This window comes from Amia ocellicauda, chromosome 6, assembly GCF_036373705.1.
Source record: "Amia ocellicauda isolate fAmiCal2 chromosome 6, fAmiCal2.hap1, whole genome shotgun sequence".
Taxonomy (NCBI): domain Eukaryota; kingdom Metazoa; phylum Chordata; class Actinopteri; order Amiiformes; family Amiidae; genus Amia; species Amia ocellicauda.
Window position 1 is genome coordinate 2,493,408 of NC_089855.1, and position 19,398 is coordinate 2,512,805.

The 19,398-nt window shown below is 44.5% G+C and overlaps 1 protein-coding gene across 1 annotated transcript; it reads right to left on the reverse strand.

The window, feature by feature from the left end:
• Positions 1–12,123: 12,123 nt before the first annotated feature.
• Positions 12,124–15,448, reverse strand: LOC136751755 (signal-regulatory protein beta-2). The gene is made up of 5 exons (XM_066707547.1): positions 14,645–15,448; positions 14,019–14,369; positions 13,182–13,313; positions 12,928–12,989; positions 12,124–12,787 (listed from the first exon to the last, which is right to left on the reverse strand). Exons 1-5 carry the CDS (start codon positions 14,892–14,894, stop codon positions 12,659–12,661), a joined length of 924 nt encoding a protein of 307 aa, XP_066563644.1. The 5' UTR covers positions 14,895–15,448; the 3' UTR covers positions 12,124–12,658.
• Positions 15,449–19,398: the final 3,950 nt, after the last annotated feature.

Consider the following 19,398-nt stretch of genomic DNA (forward strand, 5'->3'; position numbering starts at 1 on the left):
AAGCAACACAAAATGGATGAAGGAAAGGAATGTAACCCTTTAAATGCCAGGTTGCAATTAGTAACTTTTAACCAGTGATTTCAGCATGAATTTAACAATAACAAGACAAAATTAACTCCGTTACACATGCTGTTCACAAATTAAATTGGTTCCTTTTGTGCCTACCTGTAAATGATCTGAATCAATACATTTTAGCCGGACACATACATTGAACTGAATGCATTTGTCTCACTCTCTCTCTCTCTGTCTCTCTGACTAGGAAGAGTGAACCAATGTTTGTGTAAAGCATTAAGTGTAAGACACAGACTTTGGTAATGTGACCTTATAAACGAGTGGAGTTAGTGATTCATGTCTTTGTTTAAACAGGACCAGGCAATAAACACTGCACAAGTCACACATAAGCACTACTACACACTGTGTAGCTTACTGGTGACGTGTGTGTTAAGTATGTAACTGATGCTTCATTGAGTTCATGCTGACAATAACGGGGCTGCTGTCCTCTGGAGCTGTAGAGCCCTGTGCCCTCAGATCAGTGTGCTGCTATGGCTCTCCATCCTGAGGAGCGCAGGGTGCAGCTCTGAGTGATGATCATTTCCACAGCAGTGACTGCATCGCTGTCTCATCAGGTGACCAGGCGGAGACACTGGAGCCACTGGAGCGGCCCTGTGCCGCCCAGCTGAGTGTGCTGGCGTGGCTCTCCGTGGCGAGGACGGCAGCGCTGCTGCTCTGTGTGGCCCTGCTGGCTGTGATCTACTGCAGAGGACCTGAGCGCTGAGGGCTGATCTGATCTGGGACCCGGAGGAAATACAGGGGCCCCGAACACCAGGGGCCGAGCAGAGCCACTGGACCTGCACCTGCACACGCCTCCCTCTTCTGTTACATTGACATATACTGTTCACACACTTGTCTTTTCAATGTATATATATCATATATAATGAGTACAGCTGGAGGTATTTTTATTTCAGGTCGAAATGGTTTCCTTTATTGCAGGCTTTGTTTGAATCTTTTTACACTTAATAAAATGAACCATTGAAAACAAACTCCTGACACAGTGTGACTGGCACTGCGCTGCCTGTGTGAATGAGGAGATGAGTGCTGGAGTCAGTCCGTCAGTCCTGGGACCCAGGCTGGGTGAGTCACAGTGCTCTGGGCTGAGGAGAAAGGGAGGACGAGCCTTCTTCACCTCTGTGCACAACATGTCCAACCACACAGCCTGCACTCTGCCCTGAAGTCCTGCAGACTCTGCTCCTTCCTCACACCCCGGGCTGTGGCGCTGTGTGGCTCACATCTCCTCACTGCAGAGTCCAGGCCGCACAGTGAGAACGCACTCTGCTCTCATGAGCCGCAGGATTGGTCTCATTGTCATTGCACTGGCATTTTATAAAGTCTGCTTCTTCCTTTAATGACATGATACTGAAATGAATAAGAGTGTCATTGTTAGTGCTTTACACTGACGTTAGTCCACTATAGACAGTGTGTGAGAGAGTGTGTGACACAGACCCAGAGCCGCGTTACTTCCTGTGTCTGTACTGAGAGAGTGAAGGACTTGAGCTGCATGATGTGTGAGCAGCTCCAGTGTAACATTTTCCTTTAACACATTTGAACCTCTTTCTCTTCAAAGACACTCATGTGATGCTTTTAACTGACAGCTGTAGCAACACAGGCTCTCATTTCCTTCATGACATGTTATTAGTGCTGCGTTATTTATTTGTACTGTATTGTTGATGAACATGGACGACAAACCTCAGCAGCTTCAGTGCTTCAGGATGACTGTCTTCAGGTCACACAGCGTCACTCTTTATTGTGTTTATAGGTGCAGGACATTGAATACGAACATATTTGTATTGATAGTTAATATTTATTATAAACAGCACACACAGTGGGGCAGTACTAAGAAGGTGAACAGTTGTAAATGTCCACACATGTAGGAACACACTGTGGCCACTTGTTACAAGTTCATTATCATTAAGATATAAAATAGTTAATTGACTGTGTCTGATGCAGGAGCTGGTCTGGCCGGCCTGTCTCACAGTCACTGCAGGGTTTAACCCCCAGGGCGCTCAGTCCCATTGCTGAGCTCTGACATCAGCATACAGCACAGTTAGAGATAGAATAACAACAAAACACTCCAGAAAAAATGCATTTCAAAAAAGTTATAAATTGATTTGCATCTACCATTAAAATGATAGACTGATCATTTCTTTGTCAGTGGGCAAACGTACAAAATCAGCAGGGGATCAAATACTTTTTTCCCTCACTGTGTATTTTAAAATTAACTAGTATATTTTTATATTAATAATGTTATTACTATTATTATATACCTAGCTTTATAATTGTTATTTTTTAATTTCTATTAACGAATTCAAAGGTTGTTCTTACACCTGATGGACGAGTGATCACTGGAAATATTATGGCTATGGATGATGCCCCTTGTCATACTGCCTTAGTGCCTTTATTACGTAAATGACAATGCCACTGTTTAAGAAAATATACACTTTTGTAATGCATACAAAATAAAAAAACAGTTTATTTATAAATACTCTTAAGGCATTTGAGACAGAAAACAGGAGACACTTCTTCACACAGAGAGGCGTCACAATCTGAACAAACTCCCCAGCGATGAGGCTGAAGAGACAATTTGGGAACATTCAAAAACAGACTGGATAGGATCCTTGATCACTTAGTTATTAATGGACACCAAACGAGCACGATGGGGCAAATGGGCTCCTCTCGATTGGACACTGTCTTATGTGCTTATGTTCTTAAGTAATGTTTTTTTGTTTTAATATCCAATTGTAAGTAAACTGTTACCTTAAATCTGTTAATTGCTTAATTGAATGGAACTGCTTTGATTTTGGATTCTTAAATCAACTGTGAGTAAATCTGGCTAAAAGTGCGGATTATGTCATCAATGCATCTGTCCACACTCCACCTTGTGGTCAGTGGAAAGATCAAAGGAAAATGGCATAGAAATGTTTAAATCAGAAAATATACAATGAAAGACAGCCGGAGACAATTGCATATTGAAATGGACCCTGAACAATATGACAATATCAACTGTCAGTTTTCAGCTTGCAGTGACAGAAGCAGCGCAGCATTGACACTGTAGTAGCACAGCTGCGGGGTTTACCTGGTGACTGGTGCGGGTCTTTACTGCATCAGGAGAGGACTGTGGATCTCCTGAGAGGAAGAGGAAGGACAGAGAACAGGTTTCAGGGCTTTTACACATTCATCCCGCTCTGTAATTCCTCTCCAGTCGCCTTTAGTCTCCTCTTCATGTCTGCCTATCATGTCTAACAAAGTGTCATCAGTGGGAATTATAACAGGATGAACACCAGGCAATTAGAAATGAACACTCTCTGTATGTAAGGATATGTGGGAGATTGCAGTGAGAAGAACAGAGTGTGTGTACAGTGTTTTTATTCACATTAATATCACTGTGATGATAGTGTGTGCTGCCGTGTGCTGCCAGCTCACCTGCGCAGCGCGTGTTCCTGGTGTAGACGAGGACAGCGATCACCAGCACACACACAGCGTTTGACACCCCCAAGGCCAGGACAAGGGGGTTGAGGCTGGCTTGACCTGCAGTGTAAAATAATAGACCTTTACCAGCATAATTAATATGTGAAACCCTTATATTTACAATAGGTTTAGATATTATTAGAATGAGGAAATGTTGGGCCGGATTAAATCAAAACTTTAACCCATCCGCTCATAGAAAACTACAGAACTGTACTCAGCGGCTTCATTTTCAGTTAGATGGCACTTTCTTCTAATCAGAAATGTAACCGCTATGATGTACAGGTTTGTAGTTTTCTACTAGCGGGTGGCTCAAAGTTTTGATTTAATCTGGCTCATTGTTTAAAAATATTTACACTGTATATCTTAATATCTTGATATGTTATATACTGGATTAATCGTTAGGTTGTTCTCAACAAAACAAGCCTATTTGCAAAGAAATCTGATCAAACACAGTATATAACTCTGACATGCACATTATTTTTCCGTTTTTTGGTAACCTGAACTCTTTTTTTTAACCTCTGGCAGTTTACTGCTTACCTTTGGATCATTTCAGCTTATTCACTGGACTTGAACTGCTCACATTTCAATAAAAACTGGAATAATGGGGGTGTTCTAAAACTTTTGACCAGTAGTGTGTGTCTAAACAATGCTTATGTGCATTTTTCTTATTACAAACATTACAGTACCAGACTGAAAGACCTGAGGTCTTGTCAAATTTAAATACAATAAATGACATATCAGCTCTGCATAAATATTCAAATGTATATGAATCTGTATATATATATTTATTTGAATGCAATATGTAAAATGTTGTTGTATAGTTCTGTCTGTCTGTCTTTGTCCGTCTGCACACCCACTTTTCTGGTATCACGTGGAAAATACGTGGAAAAGCTCTTCCCTCAAACAATTACTGCCCTCAGTAGTATTTTTAAATGATTACATGTTCATGTCACAAAGTGATCTGTGCGGTGTCTGTGTGACAGAATATTAGCAGCAACTTCTCCACTGCGGGTCCCCTGTGGTTTGCAGACAAAGTATGAGCCACAGATTCAAATGCTCATTTCCAGGCACACCATTGTGACACTAAGGGCCTGGTTTTCCATTGTGCACACATTGCCCACACACATTTACTGTGACATCTGCCATTTGCACACAGTGGAGATATCGGCCTAGAGCAGTGTGTCCCAGTGCTGGAGCTCCTGCACCATGAATTAATTCACTGAAACCTGAACTGAATTAATAATAATTTGCTTGATTTTTAAAATGGTTTAAATATCAAAAATTGGATAATACTTTTATATTTAACCAGACATGTCCTATGGTTTACAATGATGAATAAGCTCTGATTAGGCTAATTATGACTTCAAGTAAAGAACTGAGAGAACAGGAACTAGCAGGACACTTTTTCATAAAGATAGATGAGATTGGTGGCTCAATATGTTACTGAACAGCCTGCTTGATTTGGCGGTGTTGTGCTGTTTATCATTCAGATACTCATGCACTTTGAATGCCTGCCATTAATGCAGTGTTAAACCATGTGATCCAGTCCTGGTCGTCACCAGTTAGTTCACCTCTGTTCACAGGAAGTGCTCAGCCGGCCAATCAAGAGTGAGATGGGGGTGGAGCCCTGCAGCCCTCCTGCTCCAGCACACCAATCAGCAGCCTCTGCTCACAGGGAGGGGCAGGACACAGCGCAGTGCAGCGTTTAATGGGACTGTGTCATGAATAATGACATCACAGAGCCACACTGCAGCTCACAGCCTCACATGGGGGGCAGCGTTATCAGAGGGAAGTGAGAGATATACACTCACCTAAAGGATTATTAGGAACACCTGTTCAATTTCTCATTAATGTAATTATCTAACCAACCAATCACATGGCAGTTGCTTCAATGCATTTAGGGGTGTGGTCCTGGTCAAGACAATCTCCTGAACTCCAAACTGAATGTCTGAATGGGAAAGAAAGGTGATTTAAGCAATTTTGAGCGTGGCATGGTTGTTGGTGCCAGACGGGCCAGTCTGAGTATTTCACAATCTGCTCAGTTACTGGGATTTTCACGCACAACCATTTCTAGGGTTTACAAAGAATGGTGTGAAAAGGGAGAAACATCCAGTATGCGGCAGTCCTGTAGGCGAAAATGCCTTGTTGATGCTAGAGGTCAGAGGAGAATGGGCCGACTGATTCAAGCTGATAGAAGAGCAACTTTGACTGAAATAACCACTCGTTACAACCGAGGTATGCAGCAAAGCATTTGTGAAGCCACAACACGTACAACCTTGAGGCGGATGGGCTACAACAGCAGAAGACCCCACCGGGTACCACTCATCTCCACTACAAATAGGAAAAAGAGGCTACAATTTGCACAAGCTCACCGAAAGTGGACAGTTAAAGACTGGAAAAATGTTGCCTGGTCTGATGAGTCTCGATTTCTGTTGAGACATTCAGATGGTAGAGTCTGAATTTGGCGTAAACAGAATGAGAACATGGATCCATCATGCCTTGTTACCACTGTGCAGGCTGGTGGTGGTGGTGTAATGGTGTGGGGGGTGTTTTCTTGGCACACTTTAGGCCCCTTAGTGCCAATTGGGCATCGTTTAAATGCCACGGCCTACCTGAGCATTGTTTCTGACCATGTCCATCCCTTTATGACCACCATGTACCCATCCTCTGATGGCTACTTCCAGCAGGATAATGCACCATGTCACAAAGGTCAAATCATTTCAAATTGGTTTCTTGAACATGACAATGAGTTCACTGTACTAAACTGGCCCCCACAGTCACCAGATCTCAACCCAATAGAGCATCTTTGGGATGTGGTGGAACGGGAGCTTCGTGCCCTGGATGTGCATCCCACAAATCTCCATCAACTGCAAGATGCTATCCTATCAATATGGGCCAACATTTCTAAAGAAAGCTTTCAGCACCTTGTTGAATCAATGCCACATAGAATTAAGGCAGTTCTGAAGGCGAAAGGGGGTCAAACACAGTATTAGTATGGTGTTCCTAATAATCCTTTAGGTAAGTGTATATCTATATACATATATATTTGGTAAGATAATAGCTTGGTTATTATACATTGATTAAATACTGTTAGTGTAGCCTAACCTAAAGTGTTTACGCAGTAAAATGTAGCTGACCCAGTCACAATCCCATTCGAGTGAATAAAAAACAATAACAATAATAACAATGTAATATGTGTCTTTGTGATATTCAAGCAGTAACTTTGTTTTTCAGTGCAGTGTGGTTTGCAGATTGAGTTCAGCCAGTGTTAATTCTGTCAGACGGCAGCAGAGGATTTACACTTACTATCTATCTGTTCTACACTCAGTCTGATGGGTGGACATTTCTAAATACATTCATATTGTCACGGTTACCTCGTGAGGAAAATCCAAAGGCGAGGTCACAGATGGAGATGGAGATGGAGATGGAGATGGAGATGGAGATGGAGATGGAGATGGAGATGGAGATGGAGATGGAGATGGAGATGGAGATGGAGATGGAGATGGAGATGGAGATGGAGATGGAGATGGAGATGGAGATGGAGATGGAGATGGAGATGGAGATGGAGATGGAGATGGAGATGGAGATGGAGATGGAGATGGAGATGGAGATGGAGATGGAGATGGAGATGGAGATGCTAAGGAGCACAAGGCTAGGTGAAGCAGGTAGAGCTGACAACACTTTGCCAAGAGTGAGGGCAGTGAGGGGTTTATAAAAGAGAGCAGACACTAGGAAAACAAGAGCAGGACCAATGAGAACAAAGGACAGAAGCAGAAGTGCACAAGGGTGAGGAGGAATGTTAATTGATAAAATGAAAAAAGGAAAGCAGTGAAGGGAACAGGAAACGGCAAGGGAACATTGGCGGCCTCTAGTGGAGGAAGAGGGTCAGGGCTAGGGAACTGTGACACATATATTCATTATATTATTTGAAGTGTTATTCCTTTATTTTAATAAATCTTTTCTAAAACGTTTTTACTTTGATCTTTCAGCAGTACTGAATAACTTCCCATTTATATTTAAACATGTTCCAGATCAGTACTATCAGACTTTTACTATATGCTTTGCTTCTAGCTGTCAGCAGCTGGAAACAGTACATTTAATACATCTTAAAAATGCTATTTTAACAAACACCCCATTAATTTAATATTAACCATCTTATAAAAACTTAGCAGCTATAATCATGTTCAACTTTGTTGATGTTAAAGTTGCTTTTCCAGCTCTATCACATCATCAATGACATTGCTTTGGGATATAGGATTGTGTATTTTATGAATATGTTACACTGAGAGGCACAGGGCTGTAAGTCGCCCTTTAGTTTATTTGTGAAGAGCAGCTCTCCGCAGGTCCACACTGAACACAGCTGGGACTCGGAGAGCAGGAGCGGGGACGTGTGCTTGTGGAGGCTGTACGCACACTGTCCAGTCTGAGAGCTGGGGAGAGCCGCAGCGGTCCTGCGTCGGTCTGTGTACACAAGTCCTGTCAGGGGCTGTCCTGGGCCGTTGCTCACCCAGTACCCACTGGAGCGCTCCGTATGGGCGATGCTGAACACCGTGCAAGGAGGGCTGGGATGACCAGTGGGCTGGGAAGGCTCAGAAACCTGTGACTCGTTCATCACTCCTGCAAAATCTGAACAGAGTTCAACTCTAGTAAGATACTGGTATCTCTCAGAACATAAATTGTGAACATGCATTAATTTCTCTTTATAATAGGTATTATAAATCATATTCTTAATGTTATACATTATTTGATCTGTCTATGAGACAGACATTATGATGCCAGATTGGACAACCAAATTATTTCAATCAGCTTGTGTGGAACTCTACCTTTAATGCTCAAGAAAATGCTGTTCTTGAACTGAATGGTGTCAGAGGCAGTCAGTTCTGCACACAGATAATTCCCCATATCCGATGGTCCAGCACTGGGAATTTGCAGAGTAGAATTGCATCCTTGTCTGTTTCTTGTCTCCTGATTCACAGAGGCGGTGGCACCATAAAGATTGCACAGGATCTCCGGAGCCTTGCCTACCTCCTGTCTGAGCCACACAAAGGTCCGAGAGCTCCCCCCGGCCGCGCTGCACTGCAGAGAGACTGAGTCCCCGAGCGAGGCCGTCACAGAGAGTGCAGGCTGCAGGAGCCAGGACACCATCAAACCTGCAACACAGCAGCGCAGGACCCGGTCACAGCGCCGCAGCACCCAGAGACACGCCTGCACACAAGCTTCACTGCTGCAGTTTACTACATGTCTAGAGGACACCACTCCCGCATTGTGACGACTGCAAGAAAATAAATAGACACGCTGTTCTCAGGGTTTCCCTGTTGAGAAAAACCAGACGGTAACTCATTGAGTGCGAACTTACATGATGCTGAAAACAGCAGAAGAGTGCGGTGGTTCATTGCTGTGGCAGAGCTTGTGTCTGAAGACAGCCTTCTTCCCTAGAGACCTCAGAGTCAATGAGCGCAGCTGTTTGGTATGGGGGCTGTGTGAAGTGAACTAGAGTGACTGACCCAGGGGGTGTGGTGAAGTTTAAAGGAAGGACACATTTTCTAAGAGAAGACATTTTCCACTGCGAGAGCTCTGTGTCATTCTGTAAACTCTGTAAACATTTTCGAATGAGTAAGTGTATGTGTAGCTATGCATGTCTGGTTTATAGGACAGAATCTGTTTTGTTAAATTAATTAATTATTATGATTAAGGTTTGATCTTAGCTTCCTTAAATGAAGTGTCTTTATCACCAGTGCTGTGTAGTGTCTCAGCATCAGGAGTGAAGATCTCTGTCTCCAGTCTACGGGCCGCACTCCACACTGTGCTGCAGTGGACACGGGCCACGTGTTACTGGGACGTTTCGTCCTGCAGAAGCCGATCCTCAGTCAGGCATGTCCCTGTTTCGACTCTGCAACAGTATTATTATTTTTTTATTATTATTTTTTTTTGGCAGACGCCCTTATCCAGGGGAACTTACAACATAAGTGCAAGCCAAAGTGCAAAAATACAGTTAAGTAAAGGCATCAACATTACAAATTCAATTTAAATAAAACATAGCAATTCAAAATATAATACAAGTACAGTAAGTGACTTCCTAGAGAGGACCAGGGACTGGATGAGTCGAGTAGTCGGTGAGGAAGGGACGGATCCGGCGTATGTTGCTCAGGAAGAATCTACAGGTGTGTGTCAGTGTGGTGATGTGCTGGGTGTAGGAGAGCGCTGGATCGAGGGTCACTTTTAGCAAAAGAAGAAGGAGAGAGTGTGGTGCATTCCAAGGGGATTGAGATGGAGAGATCAGCAGAAGGTGAGGAAGAGTGGAAAAGAAAAGGAAGCTTGGTTGGTGGGAGGTTTGGGTGTGATGGGAGAGGAGGGGGGACTGTTGAAGAGCCTGCGGATGTCTGCAATCTTGGAGGAGAAGAAGGAGGCGAAATCATCAGCAGTGAGAAATGAGGGAGGAGGAGGGGGAGTGGGGGCAAGGAGGGAGGAGAAAGTGGAGAAGAGTTTGCAGGGGTTGTTGACAGTGGATTCAAAGAGTGATTGGAAATAAGACTTCTTGGCTGAGATGAGAGAGGACGAGAATGTGGACAGTAGAGAGCGGTAGAGTTCGAGGGCAGCTGGGAGTTTGGTCCTTTTCCACTTCTGTTTGGCGGCACGCAGACTAGTTCGGGTTGCACGGAGAACAGCAGAGAGCCAAGGCTGAGGAGGGGAAGGACGGGCAGGACGAGACGTGAAAGGACAGAGAGAGTCAAGGGAGGAGGTGAGGGAGGAGAACACAGTTGACAGATAGATGGGAAAAACAGTCAATGGAAGGTAAGAGAGTGAGGGCAGTGGAGGCAAGGGTGGAGGGGGAGACAGAGCGGAGATTACGGCGACAGAGTGAGTGGGTGGAGTCGGGAGGGAGGGGAGGGAAAGGAAGAAGGAAATTAAGTGGTGGTCCGAGATGTCCATGGGTGTCACGCAGAGTGTTGAAGGGGAGCAGCCTCTAGAGAAGATGAGGTCTAGCTGGCAGCCGGCCCTGTGAGTGGGGGGAGATGGGGAGAGAGAGAAGGAGTGAAGGAGAGGAAGAAATCCGGCACAGTGGGAAGGGTTGGAGAGGTGGATGTTGAAGTCTCCCAGGAGGATGGTAGGTGAGGACAGTGAGGGGAGGGAGGAGAGAAGAAAGTCGAGTTCATCCAGGAAGGAGGCGAGTTGACCAGGGGGACGGTAGAGAACTAGAAGGAAGAGGTGAGAGGGAGAGGTGATTTCCACTGCATGGAATTCAAAGCTGTAGGTTGAGATAAAGGAGAGAGAGAGGGGGACAGAGAAGAGGAGAGAAGGGGAGAGCAGGAGCCCTGTTCCTCCTCCCCGCCCGGTAAGATGAGGGGAGTGGGACAGGACAAAGTGAGAGGATAAGGCAGCAGGGGTGGTAGAGTTGTCTGGGGAGATCCATGTCTCGGTGAGAGCGAGGAAATCCAGAGACTGGTGGAAGGCGAAGGCGGAGATGAAGTCGGCCTTGTTGGAAGCTGAGTGGCAGTTCCACAGGCCCCCAGAGAGTGGAGTAGTAGGGAGGGAGGAGGAGGGGAGAGGCAGAGAGATGAGGTTGGAGGGATTAGGGAAGCAATGGTGTGCAGCTGCACACCGAGAAGACTGAGCAGGACAGGAATCGGAGAGATCATCATGGTTGCCTGTTGTTGCTGTGCGGCGTCTCCTTGCAGTCTTTTCCTCGCTAGTGTCCCCGCCCTTTGGAAGGGGGACACTGGAGGCTGCTGGTACTCACTGCTGCCGCAGGGGTCCAGGGGGCTGTTAAATACGACACCTGTAACTAATTAAGACTGCGCACCTGCGTTGTGTTGAATGACACAAGGCTGGTCAGGATGGCCCTCCCTCCCACGCAGGACTGCTAATAGCACAATTACTGGCCGCTTAATATCTGAATACAGACAAAGACAGTGCCAGACACACGCAGTTACACTGAACAATAGCTCGTAGTAATGCTAAATAAATGCTAAATAATCACAGCCTGCAATGTAACGCTTCTGTTTTACAGAAAGTGTGTGTCGAGTGTGCTAAGTTGTTAAATTACCTAACAAACAGTTGATGCTCTTACTAGAAAACAGGTGCAAGATATATAATTCGTAGCTAAACAAGTAACCACATAAACAATCAATGTAACTCTTAACTAAACTAGGAAACAGGAGAGAAAAATACTTAACTGTGGCGACTTAAGCAACTCCTCAGCTGGCTTGTCCGAGTGTCCAGTGGAGTGCACAGATGTCCATTGGCAAGGGATTATAAGATCCCTCTGTTTCCTGCCAATGATCTGTGCCTCTTACAGTAAAGTCATGCTATTTTGAATCAGTAGCAGAGTGCCGGCCAACCGTCTCACTGAGCTCCGTATGCCCGTGTTCTGCACTACCTGAGCAGTGCCCTGTTTTCATTACATATATCTGCTGGAAAAGCACTATTCTTGTGATTGGATTTTTACAGACAGCAGCAAAATAAGGGGGCCAGGAAAAACACACTTTTTAAAATATATTTTTTATTCAAATCTAGAGAATGACAAAGTCAAATGTCTAAAATGTGCCGCGACAGATAAAGACAAGTCTGTTCCTGTGGTCATTTGTTCAGATTCCCCTGGTGGATAAAGTGGGTCCACTCAAGTTTGTGGAAACAGAAAGATCTCAATGGATAGAGGGACTTTATTATTACTTTTAGTATTAAGGTAAGGTTTCAGGTTAGGATTAAGATTTGCTGGATGTAATGGTCATGGAACCTCAGACTCGACCTCACAGAGCCTTCACAGGGCTCTGAGCTCGGCCCAACACTCTCAGCAAGGCGGTAAAAGAGCCAGGCTGCCCAGAGCTCATCTGTAGGGCGTGGCAGTGGTGCACCAATCACACTGCTTTATAAAATAAATATATTAGAGATGGACCATCATTGAGCCCAATTAGAATAACAGTTCATAACAGGTCAAGCACCACAGGGGTCAAATGAAGACAGATTCTCAGAAGGCTGATATTTATACCAGGATTTCAGGCCATCTAGGGGTACGATAATCCCATTAGTAGAGGAGAGGGGCTTGTTTTAAATTAGTCTTAGGTTCTGCATGTCTGAAGGAGTTCCTTTCTTGACGCACAGAGACATCGAAAGTGTCTGCAGCGCTGAGGGACGGCTTTCATTTTCTGTGGTGATATCTGATGTCAGTGTAGACCACCCCATCCACCTGCTCTCGCTCTCTCCTCCTCTGCTTGTGCTTCCTTCCTCTCTGACCGAGCTCCACGGTCGTGTAGGTCACCTCAGCGTCCTGCAGCAGAGAAAACAAAGACCAGCTCAGACTCTTCATCCTGTGTTTCAACAGCTGTGCAAGTGTGTGACACACGGTGGCCAAATAGTGCACACAAACACACGGGCTTTGACGTGGTCAGTGACATTGTACAGTGTTACCTGACTGCTTGTGGTCTCAGCGGATGTGGGGAGGGAGAAATCTTCTGCTGCCTGACAAAGATCTAGAGAGAGAGAGAGAGAGAGAGAGAGAGAGGCAGTAAGGCTAAGTCTGTGTAATAGTTTTTATACCCTGCCCTCTTCAGGTAAATTTTAAACTAGCAAACAGGAAGCCATTAGAAAGTTGTAACAGATCATCACACAGGTTCCCATGTTCGTCTGCTCAACAGCTACGATGGCTGAGACAACGATCTCACCTGCACGCCGGGCAGCCCTGTGCCGAGACCACACCCTGAAGGCCAGGACAGCAAGGAGCGCGAGAGACACCAAGCCCAGCCCGGCCAGCGCCCACACAACCACAACACCAGCACCGGCCAACCAGGATCCTGCTGCTCCAGCGCAAAGTTTCAATCAGACTCGTGTTTAGGAAAACAAATCATTATATGACCTGCTTTATTTCTATTGTTTTCTCATTGATTCTTTATGCTTAGTTACAGTAATTACACTTAGTTAGTCTAATAAGAAACTGTCCATCTGTGTCTTCTCTTATACCATGGTAAATCTGCATGGTAACTAGGCAGTTTTCCTCTGGCTGTACAGTACCATGCATCTACTTTGCCAGGGTTTTCTGTAGTGAGTATCATGGTTTACTATCCTGTACTTCTCTACCTTTACCATGATTTCACTTTGCTTCCCTTTATTTTACTACGGCTGCAGCAGACAGCATTAATAAGGGTTTGTCAGAAAATGAAGCTGATAAAACTGTTCTCCTTCATTTAGAACATCTGAGATTCGTCAGATGAAAGTTGATATCATGAATTTATATAGTATATGTGCATATACGTATTTACATTATAAGATATCATAAAATATAATTCACAAAAACTGTAACTGCTATATTGTTATACAAGTTGCAACTGTGGATTGAATAAGGATTTCTCAGCTCAGCTCAGACTCGGATGTCTGTGGCTGTGCAAGAAATCAAAGAAGAAAAGTGATACTTTTTTTGAAAAACCTCAAACATTTGGAATTTAAATGTTTCATAAAGTAGCTTAAAAAATTGCAGTGGAGCAAGAATATTTAAAGTAGCCAACCTGCAAACTCCAGCCATGTCCCGTTTCCAAACAGGATCTGCCCACATGTGGCCACAGCACAGTAGTAAGTCCCAGCGTCAGAGGAGCGGAGGTTCCTCTTGGGGAGCTCATAGACACAGCCCTGTGCAGGAAGCCCAGGCCCAGAGCTGCTCTCACACGGATCACTCCTGTTCCCATGGGTGTAAATGAGTCCTGGAAGGGCTTCTCCTGAGCCATGCCTGAACCAATGAACACTGTGCTCTCCTGCACAGGTCTCAGTGTGTATTGTACACTGCAGAGTCACACTGTCTCCTGGCTGGACGGGGACAGACGCTGGCTGCTGCTCCACTCTCCTGCTGACGGACCCTGAGACTGAATCAGTAAAGTATGGGTTGGTAATTTTTACACATTTCTACAATCTGTAACACTCTATTTAGCTGGATTTTAGACTTTTCATCTTTATGAATTTAGTTTTGCCTCAGATTCATGGTTGAAAACCTGGATGATGGTTATTATCGTGAGATTGAAATCTTAATTATACAGAATAAATGGACCTGCACTGCAACCTGCCCAAACATGTACAGAGTTAGAAACACATATTCTCTACACTCAACAGAGGCCGTTGCAGCATTGCTCAATGGTCTTACCTTTCAGTAACAGCAGAGTCCCATTCCCACAAGCCACCCGTCGGTACATGAAGGCTGCACAGTAATACACGGCCACGTCTGAAGAGCGAATGTGCGAAATCTGGAGGTCGAAGCTTTTGCTCGTGTTCTGCACTGTGAAGCGACCGTCTTTAAACTCATCCTGGAGCTCCATCTCCTGTGAGTACTTAGACAGCGTCGCTATGTATCTGGGCATCTGGCCGACGTCCTGCTTCAGCCAAGCCAGTGTCATTGGATGGGTCTTGAAGACGGAGCAGTGCAGAGTGACCGAGTCTCTGAGCTGCGCAGTCACTGAGAGCTGGGGCTGAGAGACCACATCTGTGAGAAGCACACCTGGGAGACACAGGACACCCACAGCACTGCACCATAATCTGCAGCTCTTTATGGGAGGCTGTGCATGAACCCACACAACAGAAATACAACTCTGGGGACGCCAGAGGGGTGGACCCACGTGCGGGGCACAGGGGAGAGTCAGAAGGGGCAAGAAGTCCAAGCCAGTAAACAGATACAATCAGGCTGAGACAGAGTTTGTAGTCAGGAAACAGGCTGGGGGGTCAAGCGATTAGACAAACAGGTCTGGAGAATCCAAGAATCAGTAGTCAGTAAGGAAAACACAGGACTGGTACACAAAGAGGCAAACACTGGGAGTGAATGCTCAGAAATTTAACACCAGGCAAAACAAAACTTCACAGCATATGAGTGCAACAAAGTGATATATACATACATATTAGGGTCAGAGGAAGGCAGTTGTCAGTGGCTGTAAGTGCTGGACCAATGAGAGACTGGGGTTGCTGGAACATGGTGGTGAATAATGGAATGTTTGGGATGCTGTTCAGAATTCGGGAGATAGTGGGGGGGAATATATGACAGATAGATAGAGAGATACATTGATTTAATCAGGTAATATTCTGCATGCTAAAAGAGCAGTGAATAGTTTTGGCTCACCTGTGTTGCTCTGTAACTCATTCCCCAGCAGCAGCAGCTCTCTACAGACCTGCACCATGGGGGCCAGGGCTGCTTTGCTGTCCCCGGGGGCTCTGTATGCACACTGCCTGTCGGAGCGCTCTGTCTGGGCACTGGAGAGCCTCCCTGTGGGACTGTGTCGGTCCGTGTACACGATTCCTAACAGGGCGTCTCCAGAGCCATCCCCCACCCAGAACACGCTGGAGGACTCTGCTTGTGTGAAGCCGTACAGTCTAACCGGCAGGTTGGGATGGACCCTGGACTGCCAGGACTCAGAAACAAGTGCTAGCCCTATTGTGCCAATGTCATCTCCTTTAAACAATCATAACAATATATATTTTTAGATTGTGTTCATTATCAGCAGCAATTCTAGAAAAAAGTCGAGTTTCAGAAGATTTTGTAAAATTTGCGAGACACATTTTTGCAGTTGGCTTATTTTGTATTATGTTTAATAGATTATTAATATGTACTTTATAAAGCATTGATGCATTACAAATTAGTTATAACCCAGTTATAGAAATACATGGAAAGTCAAACTGGTAGCTACAAACTGTCCCTCTTATAAATCATATATAATCTAAAAATGTACAATAATGTATTAGGGATGTGTCAAAGCAGTAGTGAAGTTTGCTTTATGACCTGTTCATAAATTATTTGAAACTGTCCATTTGACCTTGTGAACATTGCAAGCATTTCTATAACTGCTATGCATGATTAATGCTTTATAAAGTATATATTAATCATATATTACATATTTATAAATCATGAATAAAACATTAAGCATCTTATTATAAATTGTTACCATATAAAGATTGTCACTTATATTGTCATACAATCCGTTCTACGACTCCTGACTTCCGATTAACTGTTTTATTTTTTTTAAATTGCAGAAATATGTTCAAGTGAAGGATCATCCTAAAAAGAATTACCTTACTCTATATACATTCATTGTCTTTTGCTAGTTATTAATATCTCCATTGGTATCTTGCTTTTCAGAAAAACAAGTGCATTGTGTTCTGGGGCAAGAAGCTTCAAAAATTAATAAACAGGAATAATCAGAAACAGATATTTTCTTGCTGAATGTATTACAGTAAAGTATATCAAAATGTCTATTTTGTGATTACATGTATTTACATGGGAATTTTAAAATGGTCACTGTAGACCAAAATGCCTTTCTTTTATTCTGAAAGCACTATATTTTTTAAATAAAAAAGAGACAGTATACATCAGAAAAAAAGCATGTTCTCTATATTTATTTCCCTGTTAAACATAGTTTTAGTAAAACTATATGAATGTATTGTATATTTAAAAACTAAACTTTTAATATGCTGCAAACACTATACATTCAGCAATATTGGAAGCAAATCTGCTGTTTCATTCTCAATCCATTTAAAATATTTTCACATAAAAAAAAAAATGCCTTTAATGGCCAACAAAGTTCTGTTTCTGAACATAACCATGTCGGTGGAGGTTACAGCTCCACACAAATAGATCCCGGCATCAGATGAGGCGATGAATGTAATGTGCAGAAGCAGCGTGCCGTCTCTGCTCCCCACTGTGAAGCGTTTCTTCAGCAGGTCTGTAGTGTGTATGACCTCTCCCGAGGCGTGGAACAGTCCCAGTAGCAAAGTCATTGGCTTCCCAAAGTCTTGCTTCAGCCACACGTGAGCCGGGCTGCCCCGGGCCGCGCTGCACTGCAGAGACACAGAGTCCCCGAGCGAGGCAGTGAGAGAGAGCGCAGGCTGCAGCAGCCGGGACACCATCACACCTGCAACACATACATTATATTATATATTTTGTTATGTTTAAATTGGAAAGAATAAGTTAGCAGATTATCAACAGTACAAATCTCAAAGGTTCTGTGCTCCAGTACATAGACACATGCATGTCATTTTCTGAGACAAAACACTGTAGTTTGAATTTACAAGTAAAAGAAAATCCTTGAACTTAAACTCTTGATGCTGCATGTCTGTGTGTGTTTGTTTGTTCCTGTAAAAAGCAAAACAAGATCGCATTTCAAACACAAGTCAGGGTGCACTTACACAACCTGCAGAAGATCAGAGGCGAGCAGTGTCTTCTCATCATGAGTGTCTGACATGAACACAGACAGATCTGTGTGATATAAGAGCGTCTATAGGTCTCAGAGTGAGAGACGTGGGCAGCAGAGAATCAGCTGCAAGAAGCATCCTGTAGTCTACAGACAACTCTAGACATGTGGTTATTTAATTCTCTAAAGCACTTCAATTGGCAGGTAGACAGGAGTTTCTCAAACAAACCTCAATTAGCGAAAGTTTGGAAACAAAGCACTGACTGCAGCGTTAGCAGTAATGTCTGTCTCTGGACATGAAACAAATGAATGATAGAGATGGCAATTAACTTCAAGTTCAGCTGGAACAGAAATCACAAGACAGAGGCAGACAGACAGACAGATTGGTAGATAGACTGATAGACAGATTCTTCTGAATTCCAATAACATATAACCATTGTTACAGCACAGGGGGACGAAGACAACATACATGACTCTTCTCACACGGCAGGAACACAGTGCAGAAACAGCCAGGGGTCCGATGGAGCATCTGTCACTGGTACCCCTGACCTGGGCCTGACCACAGCTCAGAAACAGCTGTTGTTCAAAAAGCTGAGGAAACGTGCAGGCTGTTGTTATCTGTATTCAACACAATGTGCTTGTAGGAAAAAAACATAAGAGCTTTGTGTAACGATCCATGGAAACAGGTCCATCTACAGCCCAGTGTGTTTTATTAGAAACAGAAGCATTGTCCAAACCAGTCTGTCTGATTGGTTCAGGAGCGTCCAATCCCAGCCCATCAGGATGTCACAGTCTTCCAGGTTGTCCCTCAAGTACCTGATCAGATCGTTTGCTCAACTGGAATTTAATACACTTCATATTTGATTTAATAATGTAAGACCTCATGCGACTGAAGGCAACTTTGCTTAATAGAAATATTAATTATAGTATAGTATGGTTTAGCCCAGCCCTGCCCAGTCCAGGACAGCAATGAACAGAGACACAGAGCCGAGGCCGGGCCTGTCTGCTCCCTGCTGTGTGGGTCACAGTGCTGGACTGGAGTGACGTGTGAACTGTGCTGTCCGGTCTGACAACAATTTAACTAGAAGAAACTAAACTGGACAGTGTTTCATATCATTTATTTGTATTTTGTATAAAAAAATGAGTGATTTCTTTACATCAGTAAATATGTGCCTGTGGACAGAGGCTCACTGACTCAGATTAAAAAGACATTCACACAGGAAACAAAATCAGACTAAACCAGCAGAGCACCCAGAACCTACACTCACACCCACACTCACACCCAGCACCTACATTCACACCCAGCACCTACACTCACACTCACACCCACACCCACACCCACACCCAGTACCGACACTCACACCCACAACCAGCACCCACACCCAGCACCCAGCACCTACACTCACACCCAGCACCTACACTCACACCAACATCCAGCACCTACACTCACACTCACACCCAACACCCACACCCACACCCAGCACCCACACCCAGCACCCACACCCAGCACCCAGCACCTACACTCACACTCACACCCACACGCAGCACCTACACTCACACTCACACTCACACCCACACCCAGCACCCACACCCAGCACCCACACCCACACCCACACTCACACTCACCACCTACACTCACACTCACACCCAGCACCCACACCCAGCACCTACACTCACACCCAGCACCTACATTCACACCCACACCCAGCACCTACACTCACACCCA

What these genes read in the sequence shown, in the direction of transcription:
- LOC136751755 (XM_066707547.1), bottom strand. Translation starts at nt 14,894, where the DNA reads ATGACACTGGCTTGGCTGAAGCAGGACGTCGGCCAGATGCCCAGATAC. An exon ending in GACATGGCTGGAGTTTGCAG is followed by an intron (nt 13,314 to 14,018) that starts GTTGGCTACTTT and finishes GCGCTGGAGCAG; the next exon opens with CAGGATCCTGGTTGGCCGGT. An exon ending in CAGGGCTGCCCGGCGTGCAG is followed by an intron (nt 12,990 to 13,181) that starts GTGAGATCGTTG and finishes CTCTCTCTCTAG; the next exon opens with ATCTTTGTCAGGCAGCAGAA.